The 16,187-nt window shown below is 39.5% G+C and overlaps 1 protein-coding gene across 3 annotated transcripts in view; it reads left to right on the top strand.

Moving 5' to 3' along the window:
• HERC2 (HECT and RLD domain containing E3 ubiquitin protein ligase 2) overlaps nt 1–16,187 on the top strand; it is a 224,127-nt gene that overhangs the window by 144,205 nt on the left and 63,735 nt on the right. For all 3 annotated transcript variants that reach the window (XM_081241778.1, XM_081241777.1, XM_081241776.1), the window contains exons 56-64: nt 4,961–5,136; nt 8,314–8,425; nt 9,757–9,838; nt 9,945–10,088; nt 11,580–11,670; nt 11,976–12,153; nt 12,342–12,423; nt 12,504–12,675; nt 16,024–16,168. In XM_081241778.1, coding sequence (XP_081097904.1) covers nt 4,961–5,136; nt 8,314–8,425; nt 9,757–9,838; nt 9,945–10,088; nt 11,580–11,670; nt 11,976–12,153; nt 12,342–12,423; nt 12,504–12,675; nt 16,024–16,168 — 1,182 coding nt within the window. The remainder of the gene's footprint in view (nt 1–4,960; nt 5,137–8,313; nt 8,426–9,756; nt 9,839–9,944; nt 10,089–11,579; nt 11,671–11,975; nt 12,154–12,341; nt 12,424–12,503; nt 12,676–16,023; nt 16,169–16,187) is intronic.

Here is a 16,187-nt window from a genome sequence, read left to right as displayed (position 1 = left end):
TAGTTCTTTCTGACCATACATGTGACACTGGAAATTGCTTTTCTGTTTTCATACCTTTAATTTGGTAATAAGGAAAATTTCAAAATGAATCCAAGTTAATTTTATCTCTTGAAAATTCTGTCTGAGAGAATCAGTGAAGGTTCTTTTAAACAGTACATATTACAGATCAGTGAGACTGCCTTATAAATCTTCCAGTAAATCTTTCCACATAGACATGAACACTGTTTTAGTAAATTAAATATATTTAAAGTAACGCAAGTTAAAGCAGTTTTTTTTAACTACCTATACGTTATCTCATGAGAACTTATTTAATTGGTATGATAGTGGATAAAGATACCAAATAGTTGACTTTTTATTCATCTCAAGTTTATCATAAGTGAGTTTATTTTTAAATTATTAAATGCAGTTTGCCAGTCATTGCTTTATTACTTAAAAAAAATTTTATTGGCGTATAGTTGACTTACAGTGTGTTAGTTTCAGGTGTACAGCAAAGTGAATCAGTTATACATGTACATGTATCCATTCTTTTTTTTAAGATTCTTTTCCCATATAGGCCATTACAGAGTATTGAGTAGAGTTCCCTGTGCTATACAGCAGGTTCTTATTAGTTATCTATTTTATATATAGCAGTGTGTATATGTCAGTCCCAGTCTCCCAATTTATCCCTCCCCCCGTTATCCCTTGGTAACTCTAAGTTTGTTTTCTACATCCATGACTCTACTTCTGTTTTGTAAATAATTTCATTTGTACCCTTTTTTTTTTAGATTCCACATGTAAGTGATATCATATGATGTTTGTCTTTCTGTGTCTGACTTACTTCACTTGGTATGACCATCTCTAGGTCCATCCATCTTGCTGCAAATGGCATTATTTTGTTCTTTTTTATGGCTGAGTTATATTCCATTGTATATATGTACCACATCTTCTTTATCCATTCCTCTTTTTTTTTTTTTTTTTTTTTTTTTTGCTGTACGCGGGCCTCTCACTGCTGTGGCCTCTCCCGTTGCGGAGCACAGGCTCCGGACACACAGGCTCTGCGGCCACGGCTCGCGGGCCCAGCCGCTCCGCGGCATGTGGGATCTTCCGGGATAGGGGCACGAACCCGTGTCCCCTGCATCGGCAGGCGGACTCTCAACCACTGCGCCACCAGGGAAGCCCTTATCCATTCCTCTTTTGACGGACATTTATGTTGCTTCCATGTCCTGGCTATTGTAAATAGTGTTCCAGTAAAGATTGGGGGGCATGTATCTTTTCAAATTATGGTTTTCTCTGGACATATGCCCAGGAGTGGGATTGCTGGGCCATATGGTAGTTCTATTTTTAGTTTTTAAAGGAACCTCCATACTGTTCTCCATAGTGGCTCCACCAATTTACATTCCCATCAACAGTGTAGGAGGGTTCCCTTTGCCCTACACCCTCTGTAGCATTTACTGTTTGTAGATTTTTTTGATGATGGCTATTCTGACCAGTTTGAGGTGATACCTCATTGTATTTTTTATTTGCATTTGTCTAATAATTAGTGATATTGAGCATCTTTTCATGTGCCTGTTGCCCATCTATCTGTATGTCTTCTTTGGAGAAATGTCTCTTTAGATCTTCCACCCATTTTTTGATTGGGCTATTTGTTTGTTTGATATTGAGCTTCATAAGCTGTTTGTATATTTTAGAGATTAATCCCTTGTTAGTTGCTTTGTCTGCAAATATTTTCTCCCATTCTGAGGGTTGTCTTTTTGTTTTGTTTATGGTTTCCTTTGCTATGCAAAAGCTTTTGAGTTTAATTAGGTCCCATTTGTTTATTTTTGTTTTTATCTTCATTACTCTAGGAGGTGGATCAAAAAAGATCTTGCTGCGATTTATGTCAAATATTGTTTTGCCTATGTTTTCCTCTAAGAGTTTTATAATAATCCAGCCTTACATTTAGGTCTTTAATCCATTTTGAGTTTATTTTTTTTATTTTTTTATTTTTTATTTTTTTTTCGGTACGCGGGCCTCTCACGGTTGTGGCCTCTCCCGTTGCGGAGCACAGGCTCCGGACGCGCAGGCTCAGCGGCCATGGCTCACAGGCCCAGCCGCTCCGCGGCATGTAGGATCTTCCCGGACCGGGGCACGAAGCCATGTCCCCTGCATTGGCAGGCGGACTCTCAACCACTGCGCCACCAGGGAAGCCCGCATTTTGAGTTTATTTTTGAGTATAGTGTTAGGGAGTGTTCTAATTTCATTCTTTTATATGTAGGTGTCGAGTATTCCCAGCACCATTTATTAAAGACACACTGTCTTTTCTCCATTGTAGAGTCTTGCCTCCTTTGTCATAGATTAGGTGACCATCGGTGCGTGGGTTTATCTCTGGGCTTTCTATCCCGTTCCATTGATCTATATTTCTGTTTTTGTGCCAGTACCATACTGTTTTGATTACTGTAGATTTGTAGTATAGTCTGAAGTCAGGGATCCTGGTTCCTCCAGCTTTGTTTTTCTTTTGCAAGATTGCTTTGTCTATTCAGGGTCTTTTGTGTTTCCATACAATCTGTAAAATTTTTCGTTCTAGTTCTGTGAAAAATGCCATTCATTGGTAATTTGAAATGGATTGAATTGAATCTGTAGATTGCTTTGGGTAGTATTGTCATTTTCACAGTATTGATTCCTCCAATCCAAGAACATGGTATATCTCTCCATCTGTTTGTGTCGTCTTTGATTTCTTTCATCAGTATCTTATAGTTTTCTGAGTACAGGTCTTTTGCCTCCTTCAATAAGAATCATTGCTTTATTATTTTTTTCTGCCCAGATAAAGGCAGGCAAGTTCCATGTGATCCCAGTGTGTTATGTTAAAGAAGCTGATACACAGCCAGTGATAGGTTAAGTTTTTCAAGGTGGAAGGTTGGTAACTTGTATCTAGAGACTATGGGACCATACCAACACTTTCCCCTAGCTCTAAGAGTTGATGCTCTGGCCTTTGGGTACACCACAAGGTTTTTGTTCTATTTATTTTCTTCCCGTCTTCAATAAATAAAATTTTGGAACACCATTCATTCTTGAATGTCATTAAACTGTTTTATGGAATTCCATGTAATAAATTAACAGCTAATACCAATGGTGGTAATAAATTAATAAAGTGGCAAATGATGAAAATTGAAGATATTATTGAGTTTTTCTGAGAAAAGATAATATTACATTTTAGTGCGTTTTATTAACTTATTGCTGGGTAATGGAATGCAGCTTGTCTGTTATCTTAATTATGCTACTGAATTTTTTTTTTTGTATTTTAAGTAAATCAATAACCACAGAAATAATTTATTCAGTAACTGAGATAGGTATTCATAAAAGGTGTATTGATTTTAATAAATTTTCAGTTCAAAACAACTTATTACATAATATTTGAGAAGCATAGAATAGTGTATTTCACATATATGAGAAATATGAAGCATTGTGAGTATTCAGAAAATTCAAGGCCCACTCTCCATCCCTCCAACCAACTTAAGAGCTAGAATATTACCATTCCTGTAAAGCTACTGGACTCTTTCGTCTAGCATTGCTTTTCCTATCAAAATGGTTTGTGACAGGAATTTTCTAACATAACTGAAAATAGTAAGTATACTGAATCCTCCATGAACCTATCACCCAGTTTCAATGATTCTCAACATTTTTGCCAGTCGTGTTTCACTAACTCCGTCCATGTGTGTGTGCCCTCCAACCCGTTTTTTTTTTTGAGGGTTTTAAAGCAAGCTCTAGATATGGCCTTATTTCTGTAGTGAGTACTTCAAATATTCATTTCTAACAAGGACTTTAAAAATGTAACCACAATGCCATCACACCGAAAAATTTTTCTTTAATATCATAAACTATCCAGTCAATGTTTAAATTTTCCCAATTGTCCAATAAATGTTCTTTTGCAGTTGGTTACTCTGAATTGTGATTCAGGCAGTGTCTGCACTTTGTACTTCATTAAAATTTTAACTGTCTTGGTTTTTCCTTGCTAAAGAAAGAAACAGGGTCTTCTTTCTTGTAGAATTTTTCATTTTTCTATTTGTCTTTTTCACTCAACCTGTGCTTCCTGTGACATCATAGGTAGATCTTAAGGTTTGATTAGGTCCCATTGAGGCAACAAGAAGTCATTGGTGATGTGTGTGCTTCCTGCTGCTTCAGTCTTTGTTCACATGATGTACAGGAATAGAGGAATGCTCTGAATATCAAGTACGGGGGGGTGGGGCATTCCGTGGAACAGCGAGCCAGCTTTAAAAAATGAATGGCAAAGGCGTAACAGGGAGGTTGCATCCTGTTTGGATTCCAATTTGGATAAGCTAAAAATAGAAAGATGTTTATGAGGTGATCAGAAAATTTGATCACTGGTAGCATTTAGATGATATAAGATTATTGATTTAGCTATCATAATAGTACTGTGGATATATGTTTTAAATGCCTGTATTTCAGTGATACATACTAAAGTTTTGAAACAACATGCTGCCTGGAATTTTCTTATGATAATCCATGTATGAACAAAATCAGTCATCCATTGATAATTGTTGAACTAGGTGATGGGGTTATGGGGCTCTGTGTATTGTTTTCTCTAATTTGTATGTAATCAAGTATTTTTATTATGTTTTAAAAATTATGAAGGCTTTGTGACTACCTGACACCTAATCTCTTTCTTAATCATCTTGGTTTAAGAAAGCTTTAAGACAGAAACGTTTTGGAGTCATTCAGTAAGGCTATCATACTATTTCATTTTAGTAAGAAAATTACTGTGAGTCCCATGCCTTGGATGGACATCCTTGGTGAATTAACGACTTCTTTTGCAAGCGAACCCCGCTCAAATGTGCCTGCATCAACCCTGCCTAGTATTTCCAGAACATAAGTAAAGGGGCTCTAACTTTCCACACATTCCATGTCTCATATGTCCTTCTCTCCAGTTAAAGTATCTAATGTGTTTGATTCTGAAAGCTCTGTAGCTTACTGTGTTTGTATCTAGTATCACAGGTATATTGAAATTGCAATAAAGCAGTGCAGGAGCTCGGGAATTGATTGTAAAATCCATGGTCTCATCCTGCTGGGACGGATACGTGCGGAGGAGGAAGATTTGGCTGCAGTTCCTTTCTTAGCTTCAGATAATGAGGAGGAAGAGGACGAAAAAGGCAACAGTGGGAGGTGAGAGCCGTTTGCTGTTGGTGGTGCTCATGCCCAAACTCTCACTTTCAAAAGCCAGTGTTTAATTGGAATGTATCTCATAATGAGGATAGTTTAGTGCCCGTAGGACTATTTGTTAAATATTAGTTAATGTTCAAATCATATTCAAAAATATTATTTAATTTAACTTTAGGAAAAATTTAATGTGGAAACACATTGTATTTAGAAAAATTCACTTAAAAGGGAAAATAAAAATGTTTAATTTTCCTACCTGAAATATTACTGTTAATATTTTGGTATATATTCTTGTAGTTTTCTTTTCTATCTGTCCCTAATTGTGTTTTCTTTTGGAGATAGTGTGGTATGGTATGTATTTTACAGCCTTTTTTGTTAAGAATTTTATTAATAACTTTTAAATTAAAAATTTTTTATTATAATAAAATATACATAAATTTACCATCTTAACCAGTTGTTAAGTGTATAGTTCAGTGGCATTAAGTAAATTTACATTATTGTGCAACCATGAGCAACATCCAACTTTAGAATATCTGTATCATTAGTCTTCTGTTGTATAATTTTATTTTGTACAGTATTTCATCTCATGATTAAGTTCTCATTTACTCACTCAGTTCCTTATTTTGTGTGAGCCCTGTAGTGATGACTATTACTGTATTTATTCATCCACCATATATTTATTGAACACCTACTGGAGGCTAAACCCTGTTCTCTGTCCTGTGAATGCTGTAGTGAACACGCTAAATAAAACAAGGCAAACTCACACACATTAGAGTGGCCTCCTGGCTGTGGGAAGTGCACGAAGGAGAAGGGCCTGGTGCTTTGAGCGTCTGCAAAGGAGCATTGGGCTGCAGGAGAGCAAGGAAAAACTCCCCCCATCAAAGCAAAGTGGGCAGCAAGGGGTGTTGGCAGGGGAACAGCGTATACCAAGGGTGAAGAAAAATGTCTGCCAGGTCTGTGCACATTTGCTTTTTGTTCCAAGACCTGTATGGAGGGCTCATGTGCAGCGTCTGTTCTGAGCTCTGTTTACGTCCCAGCAGCAAACAGTGCAGACAGTTACTGTCCTCAGATAAGGTGTCTTTTCACAAATAAATTGCTAAAAGTGAAATTGCCAAGTCAATAGGTGTTTCTGTTGGACTGCTGGTGTCGCTGGGTCCTTGCAGATGTCCACTAGAGGCAGGTAGCAGTGCCAGCTGAGCTCTGCTGATCTGCTGCCCTTAGCACTGAGTGCTTTCTAGTGTGTGACGTGAGCAGTCTGTCTTTTTGAAACAAAGGAGCTTGGCCCTGCAGTGCTATTAAGCACATACTCTTCATCATGAAGAGGTGGCCACTGTGGTGATAAATCAGGTCATTCTAGGGATCTTGGGCTTGGATCCTGTCCTGTTTCGTTTCGGAAGCTTTGCAAAGAAGTTGAAAAGAAAATAGTCTTATAACACTACCTTATCTAGAATGGATGTTATACTATATGTTACAGTTCAAACTGTTTGTGTCTACATGCATTAATTTGATTAACTGAGGAAAATGACATTTCACTTAAACCATTGGGATTTTTAAGTGAAAGGATTATAGAGTCACACTTTCTTATTCGGTAGCTACTAAAATGAATTGGGCAAATATAATTAGTACATGTACTATATATGTGAAATAACCACAAAAGTTTGAGCTTTACTCATAGGTGAAATTTTTACACAGCTGGATACATTCACAAAAGAAATTCTAGATATTTGAATGTAATTTTTTTTCCCTGTCAGATATCATTAATGAGCTAATAACTAATGAATGGTCCAAGCAGTCTCCCACAGGGCAAGCCCCCAACTAGGGTGTGCCCTCACTGACCACCCGCTGGCATTTGTTCCCTCTGCTGATGCTTACATGGTACCAGTCCTTACATGTCTCAACACTGGTGGAATCCCCTACGTATTTTTGAGTAACACTGTGTTACAAGGTATTTCAAATAGTTAGAATGTACATATACTTGCTCTCCTTTGCCTGGTATGGGATGAGAGTTCTCCTACCTTTTTATCCCCAAACCATAAAATTTTGATCCCTGAAAGTAAATATTCATTAGCATGTAACACGTTAAAAAATCTACCTATCTGTAAGCTAATCTCTGGAGTCTTCAGTTGTCTATTGTAGCTTATAAAAATAGAACAAAAGCAAAAAGCCAAAACCTCAAACACAGAAGCAGCAGTTTTCTTACCACCTGGCATCAGACTGACAACCCAGCAAATCTAACACTGTTCCACGTACTTCGTGTTCTTATCATGTTCAAGAATTGATGGACTTTTTTTTTTTAATTGATTCAATGTAATTTATTTCTGATGCACAACAAATTGGAAGTAACAATAGCCATATTTCTCAAGTGTTAGCAGTATAGTTAACACTGAATGCATGGACTTCGGTTGCTGTGATTTTGTCATTTCAATTTTTTTAAAATTTTTATTTTATTTTGAAGAATGTGTGGGCTTTGTTGATCAAACTTTTAACCCATCGAGGGCAGGTCAGGAGATGGGATGAATGAGATGGCCTGTGCTTCAGGAGCCTCGGGGGGCTGGGCAGGCCTCCCCTGGCAGAATGGAGGTTTGGGCCTCCTCCTCCAGCGCAGCTGGCCAGCACAGTGGGCAGAGGATGTAAGGGAAGAAATTTGCATCTTGCCTCGGGACATGTGTTTGTGTTTGAGTACATCAGAGGTCATGCGGCTACATCCATTTTATTATCTCTTTGGGGGGAAAATATGACCAGACAGGGTTTGAGGTTTGTGGCCATGTCCCAGTGGTGATTCTTGGTGCCATTAACCAACATTCTCTCCAGTTACATCTGCAGTAGCTGTGTGTTAAGGTGATGGGCGGTAATTGCTGTAAAAGCAGTAAAAGCTGTCACATTCAACTTGGTATACAAGAAGAAAGAGAACTGCACAGTGCCTCTTGGGAAGATCTCCACCAGAATAAAAAGCTAAGGTTAAATTCTAGTATTGAAAGGTAGCATACTGGTATCTAGACATTTTGACGCTCTGGAACACTAACTCCTGTGTATACTTCAGGCTTTGTTGAATTAAAACAAAACTTTAAGAGTTTCTGATAGTAACCAGCAAACTGTGTGCTTGAGGTTGTTTTCCTTTCTATTTAAAAAAATTTTTTACGCTGATTGGCCTCTATTTCTGTTTTATTTTTCCTTTGATTATAGCCTTATTAGAAAGAAGGCTGCAGGTCTGGAATCGGCGGCTACGATAAGAACCAAAGTGTTTGTGTGGGGCCTGAATGACAAGGACCAGCTGGGAGGGCTGAAGGGCTCCAAGGTACCTGCCCGATACCCCGTGCCCTCGCCACCCCGTGCTGCTCAGGCCCAGACAGGCCCAGCAACAGCCAGGCTTCTTGAAGTTTTTATAATGGTTTTTCCTTTTATATGTTGTTTTTAAAGTTGATTTTTCTTAAGTAATTCTTGACGTGAACTCATAGACATTATCAGATTTAGTTTCTGAGAAGCCTCTGTCCTTGGAAAATAGTGCACTTTAGATATAGTTGCATTATTGCTGTTTTGTAAACTAGAACATACACTTTAGAAAAGATTTGACAAGCACAGAGGTAAAAATCGTAGAGTATAATTATATTTTAAAGAGTAGGTACAACAATTGATGCATTTGAACTAGAGTTGAATTCAGTGTGGCTCTTAACTGAGGAACAGATTCCTCCAAATTTTAGTGTCTGGAAACAGTTTCTTTTCAGATGAGCATCTCCACTTCTTAGTATTCCATGAGACTTCACCCATCATAAGATCCCTTGTTGTCTGCATTGCCGAGAAGCTGAAAAGAAAAGTTAGAACTCATTCATTTTAAGTCTTGTGGTTCTAGTACAATGAAAATAATCTTATGGAATTCAGCAGCCTTGAGTTACATTTGTTTTTGAGGCCCCTGCCCTGCATTTGGAGATATATGAGGCCCAGAAGCTCTGGGAGCCTCAGCTGTGACAGGGGCTGTCTAGGGGGTCCTGAGGGCATGGCCCGTTTTGGGGTTTGCACATGAAGGGTAGATTGGCGCTTCACGGTTGGGATGAACATCCTTCTTCCACAGTAGTAGTGACTATTTGATACTTTCTGACACATAGGAATCATAAAGGGCTTCTTCAACAGGGGCTTTAATAATTTTAAATTAAATCACACCCATCTCTAATGGGAAATTTAAGTGTATAATTTCTTAGTCAGAATTAACAAGAATGAGCAGGACATGACCTGAAATAAAATGTAGTTTACCAAATGTTTGTTTATATCTTTACATTATGTGTATTTTATTTTTTGCCTTTTATTACGGATATTTTCAGATGCACCCAGGTAGAAAGAACAGGGACCTGAGTCCTCATGTCCCTGTACCAGCTTCAACAGTTGCAGATGGTCACATTTTTGTCTTTATTTTCTACACAGCCTCACCCCTATTCATTTTAAAGTCAATCTCAGTATATCATTTCATCCTTAAAATACTTGTGTATATCTAAGAGACAAGAAATTCTTTGGTTAATATAACCATGTAAATTAACAGTAATTCTATGTACCATCCAGTAAGATTACTTGTAATTTTAAAAGTGTAAATAACATTCTCTCTTTTCTCTTTTACTTTAAAAAAAATTCTTGTTTTAGATAAAAGTTCCTTCGTTCTCTGAGACACTGTCTGCTTTGAATGTAGTACAGGTGGCTGGTGGTTCTAAAAGTTTGTTTGCAGGTATGATTATTCTAATACTTAAAAAGTTTTAAATGACGGTTAGGACTAAAAACATAGTTGTTGCATTGTGAAAAGTGAGTCCTTTCCTCACTCCTGTTCCTTGCAGTGACAGTGGAAGGGAAAGTGTATGCCTGTGGAGAAGCCACGAATGGCCGGCTGGGGCTGGGCCTCTCCAGTGGGACTGTGCCCATTCCTCGACAGATCACAGCTCTCAGCAGTTACGTGGTCAAGAAGGTGGCCGTTCACTCAGGTAAGGGCCAGGCTTCGAGCTGGTGCACAGATAAGCCTGTTGTTCGTGCTCTGTAATTAACTGGGGCCGTAAACCATTTCCCCTAAAGTGTCTTTGCATTCTTTTTCAAATTTTACTTAACTATTAGGAATAGAGGTTGGTTAATGTAAAACTCCAGGTGGTCTAGAGTCTAATTATTGTTGCTACACGAGGCTTCTTGGAGACCAGTGGTTGCTGGTGTTCCAGGCGTGTGGGGCATACCTCACCAAAGGAGGGGGCTTTTAATCTTGGAGCTGTGGTCTCAGGTTCATAGCATCTCTGCAGTCATCACATTCTGTGCTTAAATATGTGTTATTTTTCTGGGGGAAGAGCCTGTAACTTTCATCAGATTCCCAGTATCTGTAAATTCCAGTGATAAGAAAGAACCATTAAAAAAAAATCACACTGCTTCAATTCAGGAAACTTTTGAGTATCGTTTCAAAGCCCTGTGCTTGGCCTCTGAGGAAATGAACTGAATTAGATACAAACTGAGTTCGTGTCTATACTGGATAGGGTTAGATTTAACCCCTTAAAACAGAAAATCCAAACGGTAATGGCTTGAGCAAGATAGCATGGTACCATTTTCTGTAAAAACCTGGAGGTGGGGTCCAGGGCCAGTGCAGCAGCCCCAGTACCTGTGAGGAGCACTAGCTTGCTGTCCACCCCCGTTGCAGCTGCAGGTGAACATGTAAGATAGGCCTTGTCCTCAGGCCCACTCTGCCCCTCCAAAGAGCTTTTCTGGAAGCCTCACTCACTCCTGTCGCACCTCTGTCACCATCCTCTCTGGGCAAGGGAGTCTGGGAAGCGTGGTTTTTAGCTGAGCACGTTGCCCTGGATCATGTGGGCTCCATTGGCAAGGGATAGGGTGCGAATGGGTATTAGGGGCCTAGGAACTGGTGGACACAAGTGACAGAGAGGAAACGCTCTTCAGTCCTGAGCCGGGGTGGATGGACGGGGAGAGTGGGCCATGCTGGGGACAAAGCATGAGCCTATTGTTTTGGGAAGAGTGAGCATAGCGCCTTAATTGCAACTGATGGTACTTTTGCTTAAATAATTCCATTGTTGAGGTACATTTCACAAAAGCCTAACTGCCACTGCATTTGGTAATTTGTCTAATCACAAATGTACTTATTTTTCCATCTGAATTTTGACGTTTTATATATTTATTTATTTATTTTATATATTTATATACCTTTTATATATATATTTTATATATTTAACATAGCAGCAACCCCATTAATAAATAGCATCATTTTGCTGCTTCTTTGCGAGTAAAATTCTTTGTAGGACTTAAACTTTGTAGTTTAATAAATGTTCACTTATTTTAAATATTTGTCACCCTGAAATGTTCATCTTATTTACTCAATTATTCAACACATATTCACACATACTGCATGCCAGGAAAAGTAGGTAGTTGTGCTGTTAACTTTTGTAAACCAACTTTGGCAGCCTCTCTCTGTGTGCATGTGGCAGGTGGACGGCACGCTACAGCTTTAACTGTTGATGGGAAAGTGTTTTCCTGGGGTGAAGGTGATGATGGCAAACTTGGACACTTCAGTAGAATGTAAGAATATTTTCTTCATTACTTGCTAATAAGAAACTGTTACTGTTAATAATAGTGAATGCTTTTTGATAGTTTTTTGTAGAAAATTGAGTAGGATGGGTGATTTATGAAAATGGAACTTAAAAACATATTTAAAAATTATCTACGAATGTGGTTTGGCCTCACATGTTCTGTTTTAAGGTTTGATAGTTAACTTAATCTAAAGATGTTGTTTTGACTAAATGTGGCTCAGTGTTGATGTCCTTTTCTTTCTTCTTTAAAAAGGCTGGATTGATTATAGGGAATTTTATTTAATCTTGCTTTAGGAACTGTGACAAGCCGCGGCTGATAGAGGCCCTGAAAACCAAGCGAATCCGGGATATTGCCTGTGGGAGCTCTCACAGTGCAGCCCTCACGTCCAGCGGTGAACTGTACACCTGGGGCCTCGGAGAGTACGGCCGCTTGGGACATGGGGATAACACAACACAGCTGAAGCCCAAAATGGTGATTATACGCATTTTTGTTGCTTGCAGAAAGTTTACCACCTGCTGGTGTCCAGAGAAGATAAGCTCCCAGTCTAGGACAGTGCATAAAGACATGAGCAGTATTGGCTTTCAGTCTGTGGGGAAAAATTCCCCCTTGCTTTCTTAGTGCCTGTGCTTGATTCTGTTTTTAAATTTGTGATTGAGCAGGTGAAAGTCCTTCTTGGTCACAGAGTAATCCAGGTGGCGTGTGGAAGCAGAGATGCACAGACCCTCGCTCTGACTGATGAAGGTGAGTCCTGTCCTGACTCCACGTTGCGGGGGGAGGAACATAGTGAGACACTGGCCTAAAGTATGTATTTTTAAACCTAGGTTTGGTATTTTCCTGGGGTGATGGTGACTTTGGAAAACTGGGCCGGGGAGGAAGCGAAGGCTGTAACATCCCCCAGAACATTGAGAGACTAAATGGACAGGGGGTGTGTCAGATCGAGTGCGGAGCACAGTTCTCCCTGGCCCTCACCAAGTCTGGAGTGGTGTGGACGTGGTACGTAAGCGCCTGTCATCCGTCAGTGTGTCTGTTCGGGGCCTCTTAGGGAGGGGGAAACCTTTATTTTCTTCCTCGTTCAGGCATCTCTGTTTTTTAATTTATTTTGAGTTGGAATTAATGATAGTATTATAAGAAATTTCCCATTATAACTGGGCTGTTTAGAAAAGAACACTGGAGAAATTTTAGCCCAACTTGTCTGTCTTGGTTTTTTTGGTTTGTTTATTTATTTATTTATTTATTTTTAATGTTTTTATTGGAGTAGAATTGCTTTACTATGGTGTGTTAGTTTCTGCTTTATAACAAAGTGAATCAGTTATACATATACATATATCCCCATATCTCTTCCCTCTTGCGTCTCCCTCCCTCCCACCCTCCCTATCCCACCCTTCTAGCTGGTCACAAAGCACCAAGCTGATCTCCCTGTGCGATGCAGCTGCTTCCCACTAGCTATCTACCTTACGTTTGGTAGTGTATATATGTCCATGCCACTCTCTCACTTTGTCCCAGCTTACCCTTCGCCCTCCCCATATCCTCAAGTCCATTCTCTAGTAGGTCTGTGTCTTTACTCCCGTCTTGCCCCTAGGTTCTTCATGACCTTTTTTTTTTTTTTAGATTCCATATATAAGTGTTAGCCTACAGTATTTGTTTTTCTCTTTCTGACTTACTTCCCTCTGTATGACAGAATCTAGGTCCATCCACCTCACCACAAATAACTCAATTTCGTTTCTTTTTATGGCTGAGTAATATTCCATTGTATAAATGTGCCACATCTTCTTTATCCATTCATCTGTCGATGGACACTTAGGTTGCTTCCATGTCCTGGCTATAGTAAATAGAGCTGCAATGAACATTTTGGTACATGACTCTTTTTGAATTATGGTTTTCTCAGGGCATATGCCCAGCAGTGGGATTGCTGGGTCCTATGGTAGTTCTATTTTTAGCTTTTTAAGGAACCTCCATACTGTTCTCCATAGTGGCTGTATCAATTTACATTCCCACCAACAGTGCAAGAGGCTTCCCTTTTCTCCACACCCTCTCCAGCATTTACTGTTTGTAGGTTTTTTGATGATGGGCATTCTGACCGGTGTGAGGTGATACCTCATTGTAGTTTTGATTTGCATTTCTCTAATGATTAAAGATGTTGAGCATTCTTTCATGTGTTTGTTGGCCATCTGTATATCTTCTTTGGAGAAATGTCTATTTAGGTCTTCTGCCCACTTTTGGATTGGGTTGTTTGTTTTTTTGATATTGAGCTGCATGAGCTGCTTGTAAATTTTGGAGATTAATCCTTTGTCAGTTGCTTCATTTACAAATATTTTCTCCCATTCTGAGGGTTGTCTTTTGGTCTTGTTTATGGTTTCCTTTGCTGTGCAAAAGCTTTGAAGTTTCATTAGGTCCCATGTGTTTATTTTTGTTTTTATTTCCATTTCTCTAGGAGGTGGGTCAAAAAGGATCTTGCTGTGATTTATGTCACAGAGTGTTCTGCCTATGTTTTCCTCTAAGAGTTTTGTAGTGTCTGGCCTTACATTTAGGTCTTTAATCCATTTTGAGTTTATTTTTGTGTATGGTGTTAGGGAGTGTTCTAATTTCATTCTTTTACATGTACCTGTCCAGTTTTCCCAGCACCAGTTATTGAAGAGGCTGTCTTTTCTCCATTGTATATTCTTGCCTCCTTTATCAAAGACAAGATGACCATATGTGCGTGGGTTTAATCTCTGGGCTTTCTATCCTGTTCCATTGATCTGTATTTCTGTTTTTGTGCCAGTACCGTACTGTCTTTTTTTTTTTTTTTTTTTTTTTTTTTATTTATTTTTGGCTGTGTTGAGTCTTCGTTTCTGTGCGAGGGCTTTCTCCAGTTGCGGCGAGCCGGGGCCACTCTTCATCGCGGTGCGCGGGCCTCTCACTGTCACAGCCTCTCCCGTTGCGGAGCACAGGCTCCAGATGCACAGGCTCAGTAGTTGCGGCACACGGGCCTAGTCGCTCCGCGGCATGTGGGATCCTCCCAGACCAGGGCTCGAACCCGTGTCCCCTGCATTGGCAGGCAGACTCCGAACCACTGCGCCACCAGGGAAGCCCCCGTACTGTCTTGATTACTGTAGCTTTGTAGTATCGTCTGAAGTCCAGGAGCCTGATTCCTCCAGCTACGTTTTTCTTTCTCAAGATTGCTTTGGCTATTCAGGGTCTTTTGTGTTTCCATACAAATTGTGAAATTTTTTGTTCTGGTTCTGTGAAAAATGCCAGTGGTCTAACTAACACTGGCATATTGCTTTGGGTAGTATAGTCATTTTCACAATGTTGATTCTTCCAATCTAAGAACGTGGTATATCTCTCCACCTATTTGTATCATCTTTAATTTCTTTCATCAGTATCTTACAGTTTTCTGCATACAGGTCTTTTGTCTCCTTAGGTAGGTTTATTCCTAGGTATTTTATTCTTTTTGTTGCATGGTAAATGGGAGTGTTTTCTTAATTTCACTTTCAGATTTTTCATCATTAGTGTATAGGAATGCAAGAGATTTCTGCACATTAATTTTGTATCCTGCTGCTTTACCAAATTCATTGATTAGCTCTAGTAGTTTTCTGGTAGCATCTTTAGGATTCTCTATGTGTAGTATCATGTCATCTGCAAACAGTGACAGCTTTCCTTCTTCTTTTCCGATTTGGATTCCTTTTATTTCTTTTTCTTCTCTGATTGCTATGGCTAAAACTTCCAAAAGTATGTTGAATAATAGTGGTGAGAATGGGCAACCTTGTCTTGTTCCTGACCTTAGTGGAAATGGTTTCAGTTTTGTCTTTCTTGTTTAGGTGAGTTATACGTATAGGGTTTCTTCTGCTGCTTTGCCGTGCAAGAAGCCTAGTGATCAAATGGGTGGAAAACAGACTTCTGATTTCTTTGATCCCTGAAAAAGTTCATGTGTGTTTCTAGTGAAAGATTATTTTAGTAAATCAGAAAGGAATGGAATATCCAGCTGACCACGGCCAGGCAATTTTATGGCCTAAGCCTGAGTATCATGACCCAAAGGCAGCTGAAGAAGAATTATAGCAGAGAGGTCTTTTAAGAGCCATTTGAGGTTGTGTGTCATGTTTTCAATCTCTTTAGATGAAACCTACCTCAGTAACTTAAATGTAAAACACACATGAAGGATCTTGCTAGCAGAATTAATTTGAATTAATGGTATACTATTTTAGAACAATATGATAATAACAGTAATTTCAAAGACCTTGGGCATTGTGTATGATGTTATCATTGAGCTGGCTCTAATGCTGTAACAGTGAGTGTTTTCCTGTGGGGCACTGCCAACACCGTAATCATGTATTAAAATGCTCACTCTTGACCTCCTTGCAGGGGAAAGGGGGACTACTTCAGGCTGGGCCATGGCTCTGATGTGCATGTGCGGAAACCGCAGGTGGTGGAAGGGCTGAGAGGGAAGAAAATTGTGCATGTGGCCGTCGGGGCCCTGCACTGCCTGGCAGTCACTGACGCGGGGCAGGTAAGTGAGCCTGTGACAG

This window comes from Mesoplodon bidens, assembly GCF_964165515.1.
Source record: "Mesoplodon bidens genome assembly, chromosome: 8".
Taxonomy (NCBI): Eukaryota; Metazoa; Chordata; class Mammalia; order Artiodactyla; family Ziphiidae; genus Mesoplodon; species Mesoplodon bidens.
Note: the sequence above shows the minus strand (reverse complement) of the source record. Positions and strands in the feature narration are given on the sequence as shown.